The 18,387-nt window shown below is 40.1% G+C and overlaps 1 protein-coding gene and 1 long non-coding RNA gene across 4 annotated transcripts in view; one reads left to right on the top strand and one right to left on the bottom strand.

The window, feature by feature from the left end:
• Positions 1–862: 862 nt before the first annotated feature.
• On the top strand, positions 863–3,374 carry LOC118906279. Its single transcript, XR_005022471.1, has 2 exons — positions 863–2,614; positions 2,920–3,374. It is a non-coding gene; the product is annotated as an uncharacterized LOC118906279 (long non-coding RNA).
• A 133-nt stretch (positions 3,375–3,507) lies between these two features.
• The window catches only part of DNAJC27 (DnaJ heat shock protein family (Hsp40) member C27), a 50,607-nt gene continuing 35,727 nt past the window's right edge, over positions 3,508–18,387 (bottom strand). The window contains exons 6-7 of one of the 3 annotated variants that reach the window (XM_036873735.1): positions 8,740–8,900; positions 3,508–5,204 (exon numbers count right to left, since the gene is read on the bottom strand). In XM_036873735.1, coding sequence (XP_036729630.1) covers positions 5,072–5,204; positions 8,740–8,900 — 294 coding nt within the window. In that variant the 3' untranslated portion in view covers positions 3,508–5,071. Of the gene's footprint in view, positions 5,205–8,739; positions 8,901–13,344; positions 13,520–18,387 lie in introns of those variants that run through there. The other 2 variants (XM_036873738.1, XM_036873737.1) reach the window with 2 other exon arrangements.

The raw sequence follows: 18,387 nt of genomic DNA, 5'->3' as shown, positions 1-18,387 counted from the left end.
CAAGTACTGTACCAGTCTACAGACCATAGCTTTCTCATCCCTGCTCATGATCCTTAATGTCTATTATTTTCTAATATTCTTTTAGTTGCAAGTAACAGAAAACAAACTCCAGGAAACTTAAGCAGAAAAGAGACGAGTGGAGATTTATTAGAAGGATTCTGGGGTGGCTGATGGGCTTGAAGAACAACCAGTTCAGGGCATCTCAGGGGACTAGAAGGAAAGTCTTAGCCATCAGGACTCTGACTCTTTCTGAATGTGTTTCATTCTCTCAAATTTTTTCTGTGAGGTTGGAATCAAGGTTGCCAGAATCAGCAGGACTCCTCCTATCTTCCTCTCCTGAGAAGAAGTTTGTTTTCCTAGATCCAATTAGAAAGATCCCAGGGAGGGATGCCAATTAGTTCAGCTTGGGTGACATTCCCATCTCTTGGGCCAATCCCTGTGACCAGGGAGGAAGGGTGGGTCATAGGAGGATTTGGCAGCTCCCCTTTAGAACACGTTAGCAGTATGGAGAGGGTAGAGCAGTTCCCCAAAAGAGTGGTGGGCATTCTCAGGTGATGACGAATGTCATTCATAATGAAAATTAAAGCTCTTGTTTGAAGTCTTCAGAGATAGACCGCCTTCTGTGCGTTGGCCCTACAAGGCTTTCACTTTCAAATTTGGGTTCACAATAGTCTGTTACTTAAGGTTTCTTGTTGTCCAGGGACTAGTTAGCTGAATTATTAAGTTATTCAGCCAAGATCTGCATTATTAAAATGAGATAACAATAGTTTCATTTGAATTAAAAAGGCACACATAATATTAGTATCTTTCTTTAAGAGATCAAAACACTTTCATCACAATTTAATTAAGGTTAGCCTGAGGGACCAGTGAATAAAATTTCCTCCACTTTACGCACTGGCAACTTAAAGCAAGATGTCTTATCTACGATCTCAGTTGGTAAGGAAGGAACTGGATTGGCTTCTAGACTAGCATGTTCTACATTAAAGACCAGTATCTCAACAAATAAGTGCAGCCCATAGACCAGTGTTTGGCATTTGCCTTTACTTTATAAAAATACACAACTTAAATACATATGACACTCTCTATACAAGACATAAACAGCTGTTAGATTTAACATTTTCCGTTAGTTCAACAGAAAGCAAGTATGTAAATTACTTCGTAAGAGCAAAGGGTTTCTTTAGAGACTGTGCATTCCCGGCCCAAGGGCAGACCACCCCGCAGGCCATCGATGCAGGAAGCTCACCCAAACTGTCCAACTTTCCAGCGAGTCATTTCACCAACATGGCCTTTATTGCACGGCTTCCTATTGCACTGCTTGTCAGACATAATCTAACTTACCCACACCACAAGTTTAAGCTTTCGTCTTCTCTAGAAATGCTTAATGGAAAAACCAACGTATAAACAGTATTAACTGTCTCCTACAATTGTGCTAAGTACCAATCATGAGAAATATGAACCCCTCTTCACTTTGCAAAACTTGCAATGGAAGGTGGTTAGCTGTATTTCGCTGCTAAATTCCTCTGCAAAAGTTTTACAAAAACGTTGGCAGACTCAGAGTGAGCTATGTGGAGTGTGGTGGAGAGAGACTGACATCCCAGGGTGCACTGAAATTGCTTATAGGACAGGCACTGTTCCTGTCAAAGGCAATGTGCGCACGGCCCTACCCTTTCGAACTTGAGACCAAAATACCTCCCTCCCCCTTGAGATTCTGTCATTGTTCTATGAGGAACAGCTACCTCATTACTGATTCAGAGCTTACAGGGCTGCCCACTTACTGTGGCTTTCTTTCAGAAATTTAGCTGCCTTATCTATGGCTCATTTAGCGAACAGTGAATTAGGTACTAATTTATCAGTATAAAGAAATATTTACCAGTTGAGAATTCAATGTGAAAAAAAAACATACTAGAGTGAGTTTCCTGAGGTAAATGTAAGCCTTAAAGAAGAGAGTGCAATCTACAGAATTACAGCAATTTATCTTGGGTAGCACCACAATACCCCCAAGTCTGGACTTTACCGAGCACAAATTTATGTGAAGAAATAAAATGATAATGCTGAAGTAAAAGAAATGTTGACAGTTGAGAATATCAATTCAAAAGGAGGCAGGAAAGAGGAACAGAGGAACAAAAGGAGGGTATATTTTAAAGTTCTTAGGTAGGTTGGACAATTAATTTCAAAAGCCTCCAGGTATTTCTAACAAGTTTTAAAAGTGTTAATTCTTGGTGACTCAAATGCAGAAGAAATGGCTTTTCTTGAATAATAGCTGTTCGAACTTTTTCTTTTTTTGAAAAACATGACTTTCTATAAAAATTTTTTTAGCCATTGAAATTATTCTCCTAGTTATTACTCTCACTGATGTATTGTGCAATCCTAACTGGCTGAAGAATTTTAATAAGGTTGAACTACAAAGTACATATTTGCACCAAGAATTTAAATTAATGCACAGAGGTCTGTAAAATTTTGTATGAAGTTACTTTTCATTGCCGATCAGGCTTCATTACTTCTTGATATTCTACTCAAGGATTACGGAAATCAGAAAAATTCTAGGACCCTGAAGCTTAACTTTCTTTTACATAAATGAAGTAGTACATGGCCATCCTTAACATTAATAATCAAGGTGCGGGCTTCCCTGGTGGTGCAGTGGTTGAGAATCTGCCTGCCAATGCAGGGGACACGGGTTCGAGCCCTGGTCTGGGAAGATCCCACATGCCGCAGAGCAACTGGGCCCGTGAGCCACAATTACTGAGCCTGCGCGTCTGGAGCCTGTGCTCCGCAACAAGAGAGGCCGCGATAGTGAGAGGCCCGCGCACCGCGATGAAGAGCAGCCCCCACTTGCCACAACTAGAGAAAGCCCTCGCACAGAAACGAAGACCCAACACAGCCATAAGTAAATAAATAAATAAATTTAAAAAAATAATCAAGGTGCTGGGAACTGAGCCTCAAGACCTACGAATCAAGATCAGGCTAAATTTCAACAAGTCACTCATTATATAAGGATATGAATGGAAGCACTAAAGATCTCTCTCTGCTATAACTGCTCATCTGCACCATGTAGTTGAATAAGGTGACCAATCTAGTGTTTAATAACAACAATGAAAACTGGCACCAGTTTTTACCCAGGGCCACATACTCAGTCATGAGTATGTCATGTCAATTTGGGCTGATACCACCATGCACAGTCCCTCATAAATATGACCCTCCTAAGTCCTGCTGTAAGAACAGATCTATGTTTAATTACTTTAGGCATGATGAAGGCCTTAAGCAAAATTTAGGCCCCGAAGAACTTTGGGCTGGAATTCTACAGGCCCAGAGCTAGTTAGAATTAAAAGGCCAGAGGAAAATCCCACAAGAAATCATACTCGTATCTCAATTTATAGAAAAAAAAAAAGCATTTTCAATATCACCGAGATGAAAATTCATACTGGAAAACAATGCTCTGGTTTCCTGACAACCAGCTCAATGCAGCTCACGGGCAGCCGCACAAAGCAAAGCTGCTCTGGAGAAGGGAAGAGTCCAGAAGACTGCAGTGGGCTTGAATTAAACGAAAGTGGTTTTTCTTCTCCGGTGGTAAGGTGAATGCTCCTTGGCGATCAATATGGGATAGCTGCTTAAAATTTACAGACAGTAATGTTTTACATACTTTAAAGCCCCAATTAGTGCAGCCTGGTCACAGCTAAAAATCTGAGTAACATGAGAGTGATGGTGTAACGAGCCACGCAGTGACACTGGTTCTGTAAGCTCTGGAAGAAAGGCTGGTCCTCACACTTGATCTTCATCCATCCCTTGGATACTGAGGAAGATACTACGGCAAGAGAATGTATTTCTCTATGTGAAATTGATTTTCATAATCTGTAGCTTAAAAATATTACTAATCAGAAATTTGTAACCCAAGCAAAAGTAACAGAGATTCTTCCCACACAGGCCTTAAGATCTCTCTGTCCACCACCCAAAGGACCCATAACTTGTCTCTGGTCAACCAGGCCCAGGTGAAGGCTGCACAGGAGGATGGAGGAGTCAAGAGCCGGAAGGCAGGGATTCAAGAAGAGAGAAATGGTGGCAGATGTGCACAGAAAGAGAAGAGGGAAGAAAGAGGGAACTAACACTGATGAGGAAGTGAAGAGGAGGCCCGGCACCCTGGCCTTTCCCACCTGCTGTGATGCAGAAAGTGATGCAGAAACAAAGACGGCATAAGCCTCATATGGAGGCTCTCCTAGGGCATCAAACATGCCCGAGCCAGGCCGGCCGTGCCCTCTGGGCACGTGTGCTCAATCTAGTGTGACCTGCAGGCACTACTGTCTTGGAGTCTGACTCCTGATTCCTAGGCGATGATGCTCCCTGCAGCTACCAGCACCCACTTCCACGGCCAGGGAGAGGCGTCAGATTCAGGGGCAGGACTAGCAGCAGCCAGTGTACCAGAACTTGCGGCCGCCATCACTGTCTCTGCTCTCTTAGGACTGGCTGGTCTCTCCCCCTGTGGCTGGAGAAGGGGAACAGAGTGAACGTCACAAAAGGGCTGCTCAGTTCAGAATTGTATCACCTCGTTTCACTTCCAAAGGGCTGCCAAGAGTTCATTAACTATAGATTGATGCTTAAAATACTACCTAAGAAACTCACTGTAAAAGGGGCAACTTGCTTGTGAGGTCATCACACTTTCAGGGATTCTGCTATGTCTGCTTCCATCTGTGTTTTCTTCTCTGATGATGAATTTTTTTAAAAAGAAAAAGTGAAAGGATCCTCCTATCCTCCTTCCAGAAACCTCATGGACTTTCCTGAGCAAAGTGCCTAAGGGATGGTACACTGACAGAGCTAACAAACTCATGAGAAAAAAATCTTACATCATTCAGAAGTAGGAAATGAATGGCCGTGTATAAGTGGCGCTTGGTTCTCTTCACTTCATCTCTCTGCAAAATGTCTATGGCATGGTAACAGGCACCCGACTTACTGATTTACAAATGACAGCACATGAGTGAAAAGAGCTGTAAAATTTTGTGGAGGAAAAACCCATGTTGGCTATTTTACCTCTAGGGAAAGTCTGTTTGGACTTGAGGCCCACACTTGTCTTTTTTTCTACTTTCTATTTGATGTTTTTCAGAAGGGCTGTTCGGGCATTCACAACGGCTTTGAAGGCATCTTCACTACCAGGTGCTACACACTTGTCAGGGTGAAGCAGCACAGCAAGTTTCCGATATGCTTTATTGACTTCATCTCTACGAGAAAAAGCAAAGCTCTATGTCAGTATCGAGGTCAGCCCCCACCCTCCACCGACTGCATTTTAGCTGTTTGGATATCATAATATCTCTTACAGTAAGCATATCTCAAATAAATGTTACCCTTTCTCAAAGACGGGACTAAAGGACTAGGAAACAAACAATGCACAAATAATATCTAACATTCGAGTAGAAAAATATACAACGCAAAGTGAGTATACAAACAAACATGATCAGATGAAAACAGTACTCGGCACTTCATAGGCACTGGGCATTTGCCGACGGAAGCAATGAGGACAGGGGCCATCAGGGCAGGCCCCCTGGAGGAGGGTTCTGGAAGAAGGTTGGGTTCAGGGATTGACACAGTGGTGGGGAATACAGAGCAGCAGGGAGAGAACCGGCAGAGGCCAGGAAGGGAGCCGGAGCCCGCATGCAGTTCCAGGAGGAAACTGCGCTGGGAAGTAACACGAAACAAAGTTGGCCAGGGAGCACGGGTCAGTAAGTGAAGGGCCTTGAAGGCAAAACAACAAAAAAGTTGGATTTTTAACAGTAGGTGTTTCATGACAAAATGGTGCTGGGAAAGCTGTTTTTGGAAGTTAGGAGACAAGCAGGAGGTTGTTACAATAACCCAAGCATGAATACAAGGGTTTAGATTAAGGTGTTTGTGGAAGCCAACAAGGGAAGGCAAAAGAGATAATAGAAACAAAGCCCTGGCAGAAGCAGATAATGAGATGGGTATAGGGGTGGAGAAGACATGAGAAAAAGGGCTGAAATGAGTTCCAGGGTCATGGGGAATCTAAGGCCTCAGGGAAGATGGTGGCACCAGTGACCAAGAAAGAGCCACTGGAAAGGGGTACCTGAGAGTTACAGTGAGCTCCCTGAGACCAAAGAAGAAACAAGAGAGAATTTAACATTATCTAGAGAGGAAAGGAGCAGTACGATGAGTGTTTCACCAAAGACCAGGGAGCCCCAGGAGAGACCTCTAAGGAGCAGGGACTGCTGGGGTGGGGGCTGGAGACCACCTGGCCCTGCAGTTCTCCCCGCTCTTCATATCCTCAGGTGTCAGGCCTCTGAGAGGCTTTCAAGTACCCAGCCGCTCCCCTGGTCAGAGTCCGGCTCTGTCTCTACCAGATGGTTTTATTTCCCACTTTCCTTTTGAATTCCTTTTGTAATTCAACGTTCTTGTTAACTTATAAGCCTGGATTTGGTGCTTCCCCAAATCTCCTTTATTCTTTATCAGAAGGACTTCTAGTCTGGCTCTCCAAATCAGGGAGATGGTCTTCGATATCTTGGATGTGATATCTGATCATGTTTGTTTGTATACTCACTTTGCAGTGTATATTTTTCTACTTGAATGTTACATATTATTTGTGCATATGTGATATCTTACGTGTCAGCTTGGGGAGACTGAGGTCATAGGGCTATGTTAACAGCTGTCCATGTCGCAGGCATACGTTCTAAGGCTTTTTCTGCTTTCTGATCTTAGAGGAGTCCTTCTGAATTTTCTTGTTTTACCTTGCATGTAGCTTTTCTACATAGATAATTTCGATATTAGCTAATAAGAATCACATTCTCCCTAAAAGACTCTCTGTCCTTGAGGCAGAAACAGCATCCTCTCTCTTTCCCATGAGTGAGTCTTGGGTTGGGCCCCTCTAGCCACTCTGCTTCCCGAGGAAACATGTCCATATGGCGTCAGTGGTTAGGCCTGGTACCTTTCAAGAATTCTGGATAGCAGGAGAAACTTTCAAGGAAAATTTTAGAGAAACAAGACTGAGTCAGGTGTGTAAAAAATATATTAATTCTACTGAAGATTTTTCTTAAAGTTCAAGAATAGTAAACATAGCACTGAACAAACATTAAAACTCTCTATAACTTAAAAAAAATGTTTTTAGGGAATTCCCTGGCGGTCTAGTGGTTAAGACTCCATGCTTCCATTGCAGGGGGCACGGGTTCGATCCGTGGTCGGGGAACTAAGATCCCGCATGCCGCACGGCACGGCCAAAAAATAAAATAAAGGTGTATTTAAAAGATAAAATAAAATAAATGTTTTTAGGTTTTGCCCAAACGTGCTCATGCCATACAAATTAGTTTGATAGACCCAGAGGAACAAAGGTAAGATAAGAACATGTTATATGGGTTAAGGATATGGAAATTATGGAGGTCCTGTAAATTTTGGGAGGTTCCAGTTAACCACAATAAGTAAGAAACCAAAAGTTTCTTTTTCCCTAATGATTATTGTTCTAAGTTAATTAGTAAGTAATAGTTTCTTAGTTATAGAGTCAATATCCCTTGGAGATGAAATGGAAGAATTTAGGATGTGACTATGGAAGTCTAAAGGGACATTTAAAAGCCACCAATTAATTTTGTGCTATGAGGTCATCTGAATTCCTTCAGGTGTTTAACAGCTCCTCAGTAATGCCTGGCAAGTCCAGGGAGACCAATAACTGTCTCCCTTTTCCCCTCCCCTCTTTCTTTCTGGACTCAAAGATATGCTATGAGACCAAAATGGAGGAGATGCTTAATGCTGTTGACGCTGACAAGGCGATTTCAAGAGCTACTTTTTCTTTTGCGGGAATCAAGGTGAAAAAGTAGAAAGGGGAGGAAAGCTATGGTGCAAAATAAAAAGGTCTGAGAACTCTAATAATACGTATAGTAACAGTATTATTATAGCATTACAAGTTATATAACAATTGAAAGTTGTTAAGAGGGTAGATTCCAAGAGTTCTAATCACAAGGAAAAAACATTTTTTTTGGTATCTATATGAGATGGCAGATGTTAATTAAACTTACTGTGGTCATCATTTCACAATATATGTAAGTCAAATCATTATGCTGTACACCTTAAACTTATACAGTATTGTACATCAATTATATTTCAATAAAACTGGGGGGAAAAGTTATATAATCATGCTGGATAATGATTTATTCTTTCACAAAGAGTAGTGATTGTATTCCCTTTTCTCCCAAATAATTATTTTGGATAAAATAAAATAATTTAATATAAACACACACAGACGAGGAACTAGCAGGATTTCTGACAGAGATAGAAAGAGACACAGACAGGCAGACACACAGTGCTCAGGGTCGAGAACCAATTCTACCACTAACTCCTGGGGTCCTTGACTGTGTTTTCGGTCTCACTGAGTCCCAGTTTTCCCACCTATGAAATGAAATGTTTGGACAGGTTGATGGCTAACACTCTTTCCTTCTCTAAAATTCTATGATTTAAGAATTTTTTTTTTTTGAGGTTACATTAGCTTCAAGGCTCTTAGTCAACAAAAGCAGAGCATATAATTTCAGAAGGTACTTATATAATACACAAACTACATAGTTCCCACATTAGGTAATTGTGCCCTCTGTTTTCTCCCTTTGGTGTTCACTTAATTCAGTGAAGGAGCATTATTAAGTAATCCAAGATATTTCCACACATCTTCATATTTCTAGCCAATTACAAGAAGATATCGCACTATAATTCTGATGATTGAGTCTTTTTCCATAACAGAAGGCAGCACTAATATCTGAGAGCACTGCTTACCTTGAGGCCCCAGGTTTGACTCCCAACATGTCCCAACTATCTTTACTATTTCGAATTCTGCGAATGGTGTCTGCTTGTTCTTTGGTGAAACTAGCACTGCTATTTGTGATAGGACGTTTCCCGCCGTTTTCACATAAATCAACTATGGATACATAAAAGGTCTGCAAAAAGAAAACACATCCCAGAGGAGAACTGATTTTGAGAAAATAGGAATTCCTTCTAACCATCAACTTAAAGAATTTTAATATATTCCAAAAACTTAAAATTCACAATAAAGCAAATGTACTTTGGAAGATTTTTTTCTTTAATACTATACATACTATACATACATATATGTGTGTATATATATATATATATATTTAAGCACACAATAAGGATAAGGAATAAAATTTCAATGGCTTATAATCCTACTCTCAGATAACCACACTTGAAATTAAAAACTAGTACATGGGGGGCTTCCCTGGTGGCGCAGTGGTTGAGAATCTGCCTGCTAATGCAGGGAACACGGGTTCGAGCCCTGGTCTGGGAAGATCCCACATGCCGCGGAGCAACTGGGCCCGTGAGCCACAATTACTGAGCCTGCGCGTCTGGAGCCTGTGCTCCACAACAAGAGAGGCCGCGATAGTGAGAGGCCTGCGCACCGCAATGAAGAGTGGCCCCCGCTCGCCACAACTAGAGGAAGCCCTCACACAGAAACAAAGACCCAACACAGCCAAAAATAAAATATAAAAATAAATAAATAAATAAATAAAAGATTACTATTAAAAAAAAAAAAAAAACTAGTACATGAATATTGTTAGAAAAATTCAAATAGTAGGAAAAAGTGTAAAATGAAAACTGTCTCCCTACCCCTCAAGTTCCTCTCCTTGAGGTAACCATTGTTAATATATTATTTCAGTATCCTTCCAGAATAATTTTCTATCAGTACCCAGTCCATACACACATCCAAACCCTAAGCATTTACATAAAAGAGAGCAGATTAAACACACTGCTTAGCACCTTGCATTTTTTTTTCACATAATAATAAATCTTGGAACCTTTCTCTAGCTGCATATAGACACTTCCTTCCTTCTTTTGCTTAGTTTTTTTTTTTACATCTTTATTGGAGTATAATTGCTGTACAATGTTGTGTTAGTCTCTGCTGTATAACAAAGTGAATCAGCTCTATGTATACATATATCCCCATATCCCCTCCCTCTTGCGTCTCCCTCCCACTCTCCCTGTCCCACCCCTCTAGGTGGTCACAAAGCACCGAGCTGATCTCCCTGTGCTTTGCGGCTGCTTCCCACTAGCTATCTATTTTACATTTGGTAGTGTATTTATGTCAATGCCACTCTCTCACCTCGTCCCAGCTTACCCTCCCCTCCCCAATTCCTCCTTTTAAATGACTGTTCAGTATTCTACTGTGTGACTATACCATAATTTATTTAACCAACTCCCTATTCTTGGAAAGGTCAATTGTTTCTAGGTTTTTTCACAAACAGTGCTTTAGTGAATATTTTTTTATGTGTATATATCTCTGCACACTTGTGGGAATACTGCTTTTGGATAAATTCCTAAAAGAATAACTATTGAATAAAAGTGTACGTGCATTTTACTTTTCAATTTTGACAACTTTCATACAAAAAGGCCATACCAGTTTATACTCCCATCACTGTGTATGGGAGTGCTTATTTCCCCACACCCTTGTCAACATTGGGCATTATCATACATCTTCACTTTTGCCAACCTGATGTGTATCTCACAGTTTTTATTTCATTTCTTTAATTATAAGTGAAATTGAGTATCTTTTCATCTGCTTATCGGTCTTTTCTTGTTCTGTAAACTGTTCATATTCTTTTCCTATTTTTATAATGTTTTTCAAAGTGAAAACTATTTTTTGATCCTGCTCATATTTCATGCTCTATGCACTATTATTCTTGTTGAATAACTTCACTCAAAAGACTAAATACACTATGGCTGCTTTTAAATTGACTTATCTCCTCATCCCTCCATTTCTTTTTTAATCTCTTCCTCTTTTTTTTCCAGATATTTCTATAGTGCCTATTATCATCTAAAAATTTTATCCTTTTCTTTGACTCCTCTTTTTTATCTCCAGTATTAGCTAATCAATTTGGCAACCTAAACAAGAAGCCTTGACATGTGAAAAGGGGTGTCAAAGGAAAAGCCGTTAGATACCAAGACAAGAGAAGTGTTAACTTAGTTTTAGTCTATCTTAATACTGCTCTGTGTTAACAGTGTAAGATAAAACCAAGTTCCTTCCTGACATAAAGTGTCTATTAAATATATAGGAAACAAAGAAAGTATTGATTAAATTGAACCAGCAGGAAAGCACTACTTCTAAGTACTTACAGAATAGTTTATTACACTCTGTTACCCTTTTTTTTTTTAAAGACTATCCATTAGTTCTACCCAAGATTAATCTAAAAAAATAAAAGCAACCTAAAAGGGATCACAGTTCCCAAATGTTTGCTTGTGCTACGTATCAATAAGATTTTCTTCTAGTCTGTAAGTTAACCTAAAATATAAACACTCACAGATTTCTGAGGGCACAAGCATTTACCCATAACACATAATGTTATAGAAGGCTAGCTGTGGTGATATAGAGAATGCTAGAACTGAAGTCAAAAGTCTGTTCAAATTCCTTGTCTGAGTGCCAGCCATGCTGGAGTAATGGGTACTGGACTGAACCTCCTGCCATAAACTACTATAAAAGTGAACAAATATATGAGGTAACTCTTTTCAGGTAGTGGACAACAGCAAGTGCAAGACTGCTCCTTGGTCCTCTACCTGGAGTCCATTTCCTGACCCTGTCACAGAAAGCCAGAGTCTGAGCAGACACAAAGTCCCACTGAGCCAAGGAGGCAGAGGTGAGAGCTTGAGGATGCTGAAGTGGCTAGAATCTGTGGATTACGGCCTTGGATAGGAGGGAGTTGTGCAGAGTTGGGCCCCAGAAGTCAATGTGAAGGTTCCGTACTAATTTGTAGCTGAGGGCTAGGCTATAAATACATAGGATGAGATCACCTGAGGCTTATCAGATAATAGCTACTAAGAGGTTGAGAACAGAACTGACTAGTGGTGCGAGTGGAAGAGCCATCCTGGGGACACCAGAATTTGGCCTTGCCAGAGGAGACAGACTGCCTTAACATCTCATTAATATCCCTAGCATCTAGCTGAGACAGCACAGAAAGGCTTTGTCTTAGGAGTTAGATTCATCCTAACAAAACCTAAAACCAAGAACTGACAAGATCTGCAAGGGGGATAGAATTTGCAGGCTGAGTCCTGCCAAATTAGAAGGGCTTGGGAAACACTTTGGGCTTCCTTCAGATCCTTGCTATTAAAGCAAAAAGTCAAGCTTACACAAGTTCAGTGTAATCTGCCAATAACTGAACTGCCTGCTGAAACAAGAACCAACATTCTTCTGAGGAAAATAAATCTAGAGGCTCTATAATGTATTGTCTACAATGTCTGGTGTTAAATCAAAAATCACTACTCATACAAAGAAACAAAAATGTGATCCATAGTCAAGAAAAAAGCAGTCCATAGAAACTGAACCCAATACGGTTCAGATATTGGACAAAGACTGTAAAGATGCTATTATAACTATTTCAAAGAGATAAAGAAAAATATGTTCAAAATGAGTAAACAGAGAATCTCAGCAAAGAACTGGAACTACACAAAAGAACCAAATGCAAATTCTACAACTGAAAAGTAGTGAATTGAAAACTTCACTTGGTAGATTTAACAGCAGATTGAAATCAGATCAATAGAGACTATGTAATCTGAAAAACAGAGGAAAATGGAAGAAAAATAAACAGTCTCAAGGATTATGGGAAAAAATAAAATGGTCTAATATATACATAATTGGAGTCCCAGAAGGAAAAGAGAGTGAGAATAGGGCCAAAAAAAAATTGGAAGAAATTGAAAGGTCTGGCCGCCAGTGCACAGCTGCGTCCCTGCGCCCCTGCCCCTTGAGTTCCCCACAGCCGCCTAGCGTGCTCCGGCCCAGGCGAGTGGGGGCCGTGGGGATAGGCTTCTGAGCCCTCACCAGGCTGCCCTCGGACGGACGGCGGGGGACCTCCCCGGGAAGCGAGCGGAGCGGGCTGTGCAGAGCACGAGGCCAAAGGAACGTGTCTCCTGGAAAGGGCTTGTGGGCCGCCCTGCCAATCCCTGTGAGACGGGATGGAGCGGTGACATTATGCTGTCACTACTACTTGGTGCTGCGGGCAGTCTCCTGAGGATGCTTTGTGCCTAAGGCCCCCCATCGTTCTCATTGTGCTGAAGAGGAAACATTTATTCGAGAATATTTACCTAACTTAGAAAAAAATTTAACTTGGCACTATGGGGATACAAGGATTACTGCAATTTATCAAAGAAGCTTCTGAACCTGTCCACATGAGGAAGTATAAAGGGCAGGTAGTAGCTGTGGATACATACTGCTGGCTTCACAAAGGAGCTGTTGCTTGTGCTGAAAAACTAGCCAAAGGTGAACCTACCGATAAGTATGTAGGATTTTGTATGAAATTTGTAAATATGTTACTATCTCATGGGATCAAGCCTATCCTGGTATTTGATGGATGTACTTTACCTTCTAAAAAGGAAGTGGAGAAGTCTAGAAGAGAAAGAAGACAAGCCAATCTTCTTAAGGGAAAGCAGCTTCTTCGTGAGGGGAAGGTTTCAGAAGCCAGAGAATGTTTCACCCGTTCTATCAATATCACACACGCTATGGCCCACAACGTAATTAAGGCTGCTCGGTCTCAGGGAGTAGATTGTCTTGTGGCTCCATATGAAGCAGATGCACAGTTGGCCTATCTTAACAAGGCTGGTATTGTACAAGCTGTAATTACAGAAGACTCTGACCTCCTCGCTTTTGGCTGTAAAAAGGTTATTTTAAAAATGGACCAGTTTGGAAATGGACTAGAAGTTGATCAGGCTCGGCTAGGAATGTGCAAACAGCTTGGGGATGTGTTCACAGAAGAGAAGTTCCGTTATATGTGCATTCTTTCAGGCTGTGACTATCTCTCATCGCTGCGTGGGATTGGATTAGCCAAGGCCTGCAAAGTACTAAGACTAGCCAACAATCCAGATATTTTAAAGGTTATCAAGAAAATTGGACATTATCTCAAGATGAATATAACAGTACCAGAAGATTACATCAAAGGATTTATTCGGGCCAATAATACCTTCCTCTATCAGCTAGTTTTTGATCCCATCAAAAGGAAACTCATCCCCTTGAATGCCTATGAAGATGACATTGATCCTGAAACACTAAGCTATGCTGGGCGATATGTTGATGATTCTATAGCTCTTCAAATAGCACTTGGAAATAAAGATATACCTTCGAACAGATTGATGACTACAATCCAGACACTGCCGTGCCTGCGCAATCAAGAAGTCATAGTTGGACTGACAAAACATGTCAAAAGTCATCTAACATTAATAGCATTTGGCATAAGAACTATTGCCCTAGACTTGAGCTGGACATTGTTTCAGATGCTACAAAGGTGAAGGAAAATCCAAGTACTGTGGGCATTGAACTAGTGATTAGTACTAAAGGGTTAAATCTTCCAAGGAAGTCATCCATTGCAAAAAGACCAAGAAGTGAAGAGCTATCAGAAGATGATCTACTGGGTCAGTATTCTACTTCCTTTACAAAGAAGATCAAGAAAAATGGTTGTGAAGGTAATAAATTATTGAACTCTTCTGAACGGTTTATGCCTGACCTGGTAGATGGAACTTCTATTAAAAAAAGCTTAAGCACACCACCTAGGACAAGAAACAAATTTGCAACATTTTTACAGAGAAAAAATGAAGAAAGTGGTGCAGTTGTGGTTCCAGGAACCAGAAGCAGGTTTTTTTCCAATTCTCTGGATTCTGCTGACTGTATATCAAAGAAAGCAAGCAGCCAGTCTCTAGATGAAACTGCTGTCACAGATAAAGAAACCACTGTAAATGAATCAGATTGTCTAGATGGCAAGAAGTTGTTAGGTATCAGTGTAGCACATAATTCAAGTGAGCATATTCCAGATGATGTGACTGTGATTGCTGAAGAGTCTCAGTCTTTTAAGACCAGCAGATTCACGAGGACCATCTCACCACCCACCTTGGGTACACTAAGAAGTTGTTTCAGTTGGTCTGGAAGTCTTGGAGATTTTTCAAGAACACCAAGCCCCTCTCCAAGCACAGCATTGCAGCAGTTCCTTAGAAAGAGTGATTCTCCCATCTCTCTGCCTGAGAATAATGAGCCGTCTGACGTATCTCAGTTAAAGAGTGATGAGTCAAGTGATGGATCTCATCCCTTACATGAAGTGGATTGGTCTTCACAGTCTCAGGAAAGCATGGACTTATCACCACACAATTTAAATGCATCAAAACTTTCTCAGCCTTCTAGTGAGGGTTTAGATTCAGAGGTTCCTGGGCTGTATAAATCCAGTTCTGTGGACAATCTTTCTACAACCAAGATCAAACCTTCAGTACCTGCCAGAGTCAGTGGGCTGAGCAAGAAGCCATCAAGCATCCATAAGAGAAATCATCATAAGGCCGAGAACAAGCCAGGACTGCAGATAAAAATCAATGAACTCTGGAAAAATTTTGTGTTTAAAAAAGATTCTGAGAAGCTTCCTTCTTGTAAGAAGCCAGATCCCCTGTCTCCAGTCAAAGATAACATCCAACTAACTCCAGAAGAAGAGGATATATTTAACATTTCTGACTATATGCGTGTTCAGAGAGCAATACTCCAATAAACACAGGCAGCTGGGAGGCTATTGCCTGCAAGAGAATCTCTATCAATTTCATGTCCTGTTTGAGAATGAAGCAGTTATCAGTATGAAAGATTTGTTCTTAGATCTATGCTATTTATTTTTAAATAGAGTACATTTTGTATATTAACTATGTAACTGTTTTTGTTCAGCTTTTTATATTTTCATAAGAAGCTAACTAGAGAAATTTGGTTTTGACACGTTTTCGAAGTTTTAATGTTAATTGAGCAAGTCCCTTGGAACTTACAAAAATCTACTCTAAAGATTTCTGTAATGTTGTCAAGTACAAGGATGGTAAATGGAAAACCACAATTCTGTGGTCATTTTATACTAGAGGAAATTACTGTGTTTCTTCGAGCTATGGTTTTTTCACCTGCCTTTCCTGTCTGTCTTTCAGGGTTGAATTGGAAATACAGTTGCTGGGATGGGAGGGGTAGTTGGAAGGGTTAAAGATCATTGCATAAATGGGGCAGTGCTCTGTTTTCCCTGAAGAGTTTGGCTGGGTTACAGATTGACAGTAAAAGAAAATTGGTTTCAGCATCATACGAAAGGAACTACTTCTTGTATCATTAATATTCTTAAACTTCAAAATAGCCTGTTTCTCCTATATGTCTTTTTTGAAGTGTGGGCTAAAAATTCCTTAACGTATATTTAAAACTAGTGTCCTAGGTGCAATGTAAAATACTAAATCTGCAGGGTCTATGATGTGTACATACTCTGCAAAGGAATAGATTCTTGGAAAGAAAACCAGCTATGCAAGTGAAGATCTGAAGTAAGGAAGTGAAGTAAGTGACAATCTGACAGGAAGTAAAGGAATTGTAAAAGTGTCTGAGATATAGAGGATAAAGGAAAGGGATCCAGAGCATTTTAATTTTTATGATGATACTTTTTTTTTTTTTTTTTTGGCTGTGCTGTGCAGCATGAGGAATCTTAGTTCCCCAACCAGGGATCGAACCCGTGCTCCCTGCATTGAGAGAACAGAGTCTTAACCACTGGACCACCAGGGAAGTCCCATTTTAATTTTTAAATGAGACTTAGTTGAGGAGGTCAGAGTGGAACAAAAAACATAACATTGTAAGAAACAGCATAAAAATGTTAAAAGGAGACAAAAATTAAAAAAAAAATCTGGAAAAGACCAAATACAAAGAACAAAAGCAAATTTGAACTTTCTGTGAATGTTTCCTGTTATAGAACAAATTAAGAAAGGGAAGATGGCAGCAGTGTTGTAATTTGTCAATCTCCGAACCGCCGCATAGCAGCAACTGGATAGCAAAGTCAAAATACTAATGAACAACATTACAACAAATTTAGATGGCATCATATACTTAAATCCTGAAATATAAGTGGGTGAAGACAAGCTACCAAAAGCCACAAGACTACAAAGTGGTACTGGCATCTATTTGGGAGAAGTAGAGGATGGCAATAGGGCATCTAATGGACCTGAGAACAGAACTTATATAGAATGATTATTGAAACACATAGCAGGCCAAGTTGCAAACAGCCATTTGAAACTGGGAGAGGCTTTGAGCATTCCAGTGGTGAGTGAGTGCAGGAGACCTGCAGTAATGTCTGAAGGAATGAAGCAACGTAGTCCATATGAACTTTTGAAATGATTTGCCGTATTTGTCAAGGCTCCACAGAAGAGACACCGCTGGCTGTAAAACCAAAACTGAGCAGGACAGTGACAAGAGACACAAAGGAAGATAAGGTTAAATACAGTGAAGGGAGGAACTGTTGACCAAGAAATCTCAGCAGAATACTGTTTTTGTTTTTGAACACTGAAAACAAAAACAAAAACAAAAAAACCAACAACAACAAAACAGCTGAGGTTTGAGAAGCTCCCATGACCCATGCCTTCTCAAAGTTAAAGAAAATTATTTTTACTTAAGAAGAAACCACAGAAAAGTTTTTAGATCAATCCCTTACAAAATTGATTTAAAAGAGTCAAGAGCAGAATAACATTTTTTACAAATAATGAAAATCTACCAGAAAGGTCCCCAGAGCAGATCAAAACCAGTCTATTTCAAAATGTGCTAGATGTTATTAAGAAAATAGTGTAGGATACGAAGGAAATTTAGAATTGGAAAAACTCAGAAGAAAAAAAAAAAAGATAAGCTCAGGAAAAGATTAGAAAAAAATTTTGGAAATTAAGCCTAAACTAGAAGGAACACAAGCAAATAAACATACAGATAGATGATACCTTAAAAGAAATAGGTAAAAATAAAAAAAAAATGGAAAAAAACACTTTAAAAGATTAGGAAGTGACAGATGTTGAAGATGAGGCAGAAGGTCTAATATACAGATAATAGGAGTCTCTGAAGATAAAAACTCCTATTTTCAGAAAACTTTGTTAATTTTTAAAAGATTTGAAACAATATTTTTTAAATGCACTATTATACCCAAGATTATTGATCCAAAACTGCCAACACCAAGTCATAAATGACAACAAGTTACTTTAAAGAAAGGAAAAATCCTCTGGGTAGGCAAGAACAGCAAGTGACATGAAAGAAAAAAAAAGATGATCATCAGACTTTTCCACAATTATTCTTTATACCTGAAGAAAATGGAGTAACGTGTTAAAGATACTCAAGGGAAAATGTAAGCAAAGGCTTTTATGTTCAACAAAATCGACTTTCAATTATAAAGGGCACAAACTTATCCATCGAACAAGAATTTGGAAAATACTGCTCGCTAAGCTCTTCCTGAGGAATCAGAAAATAACTAAAATAAGAGAAACAGCACCATAAAGGTTGGTGGTGACCATCAAACATAGTGACTTGTACAATTAAAAATTTGAGAGCTAGGGCTTCCCTGGTGGTGCAGTGGTTGAGAATCTGCCTGTCAATGCAGTGGTCACGGGTTTGAGCCCTGGTCTGGGAGGATCCCACAT

The sequence above is a fragment of the Balaenoptera musculus genome, chromosome 13 (genome assembly GCF_009873245.2).
Source record: "Balaenoptera musculus isolate JJ_BM4_2016_0621 chromosome 13, mBalMus1.pri.v3, whole genome shotgun sequence".
In the NCBI taxonomy this organism is placed as follows: Eukaryota; Metazoa; Chordata; class Mammalia; order Artiodactyla; family Balaenopteridae; genus Balaenoptera; species Balaenoptera musculus.
This window is presented reverse-complemented; position numbering and strand designations above follow the sequence as displayed.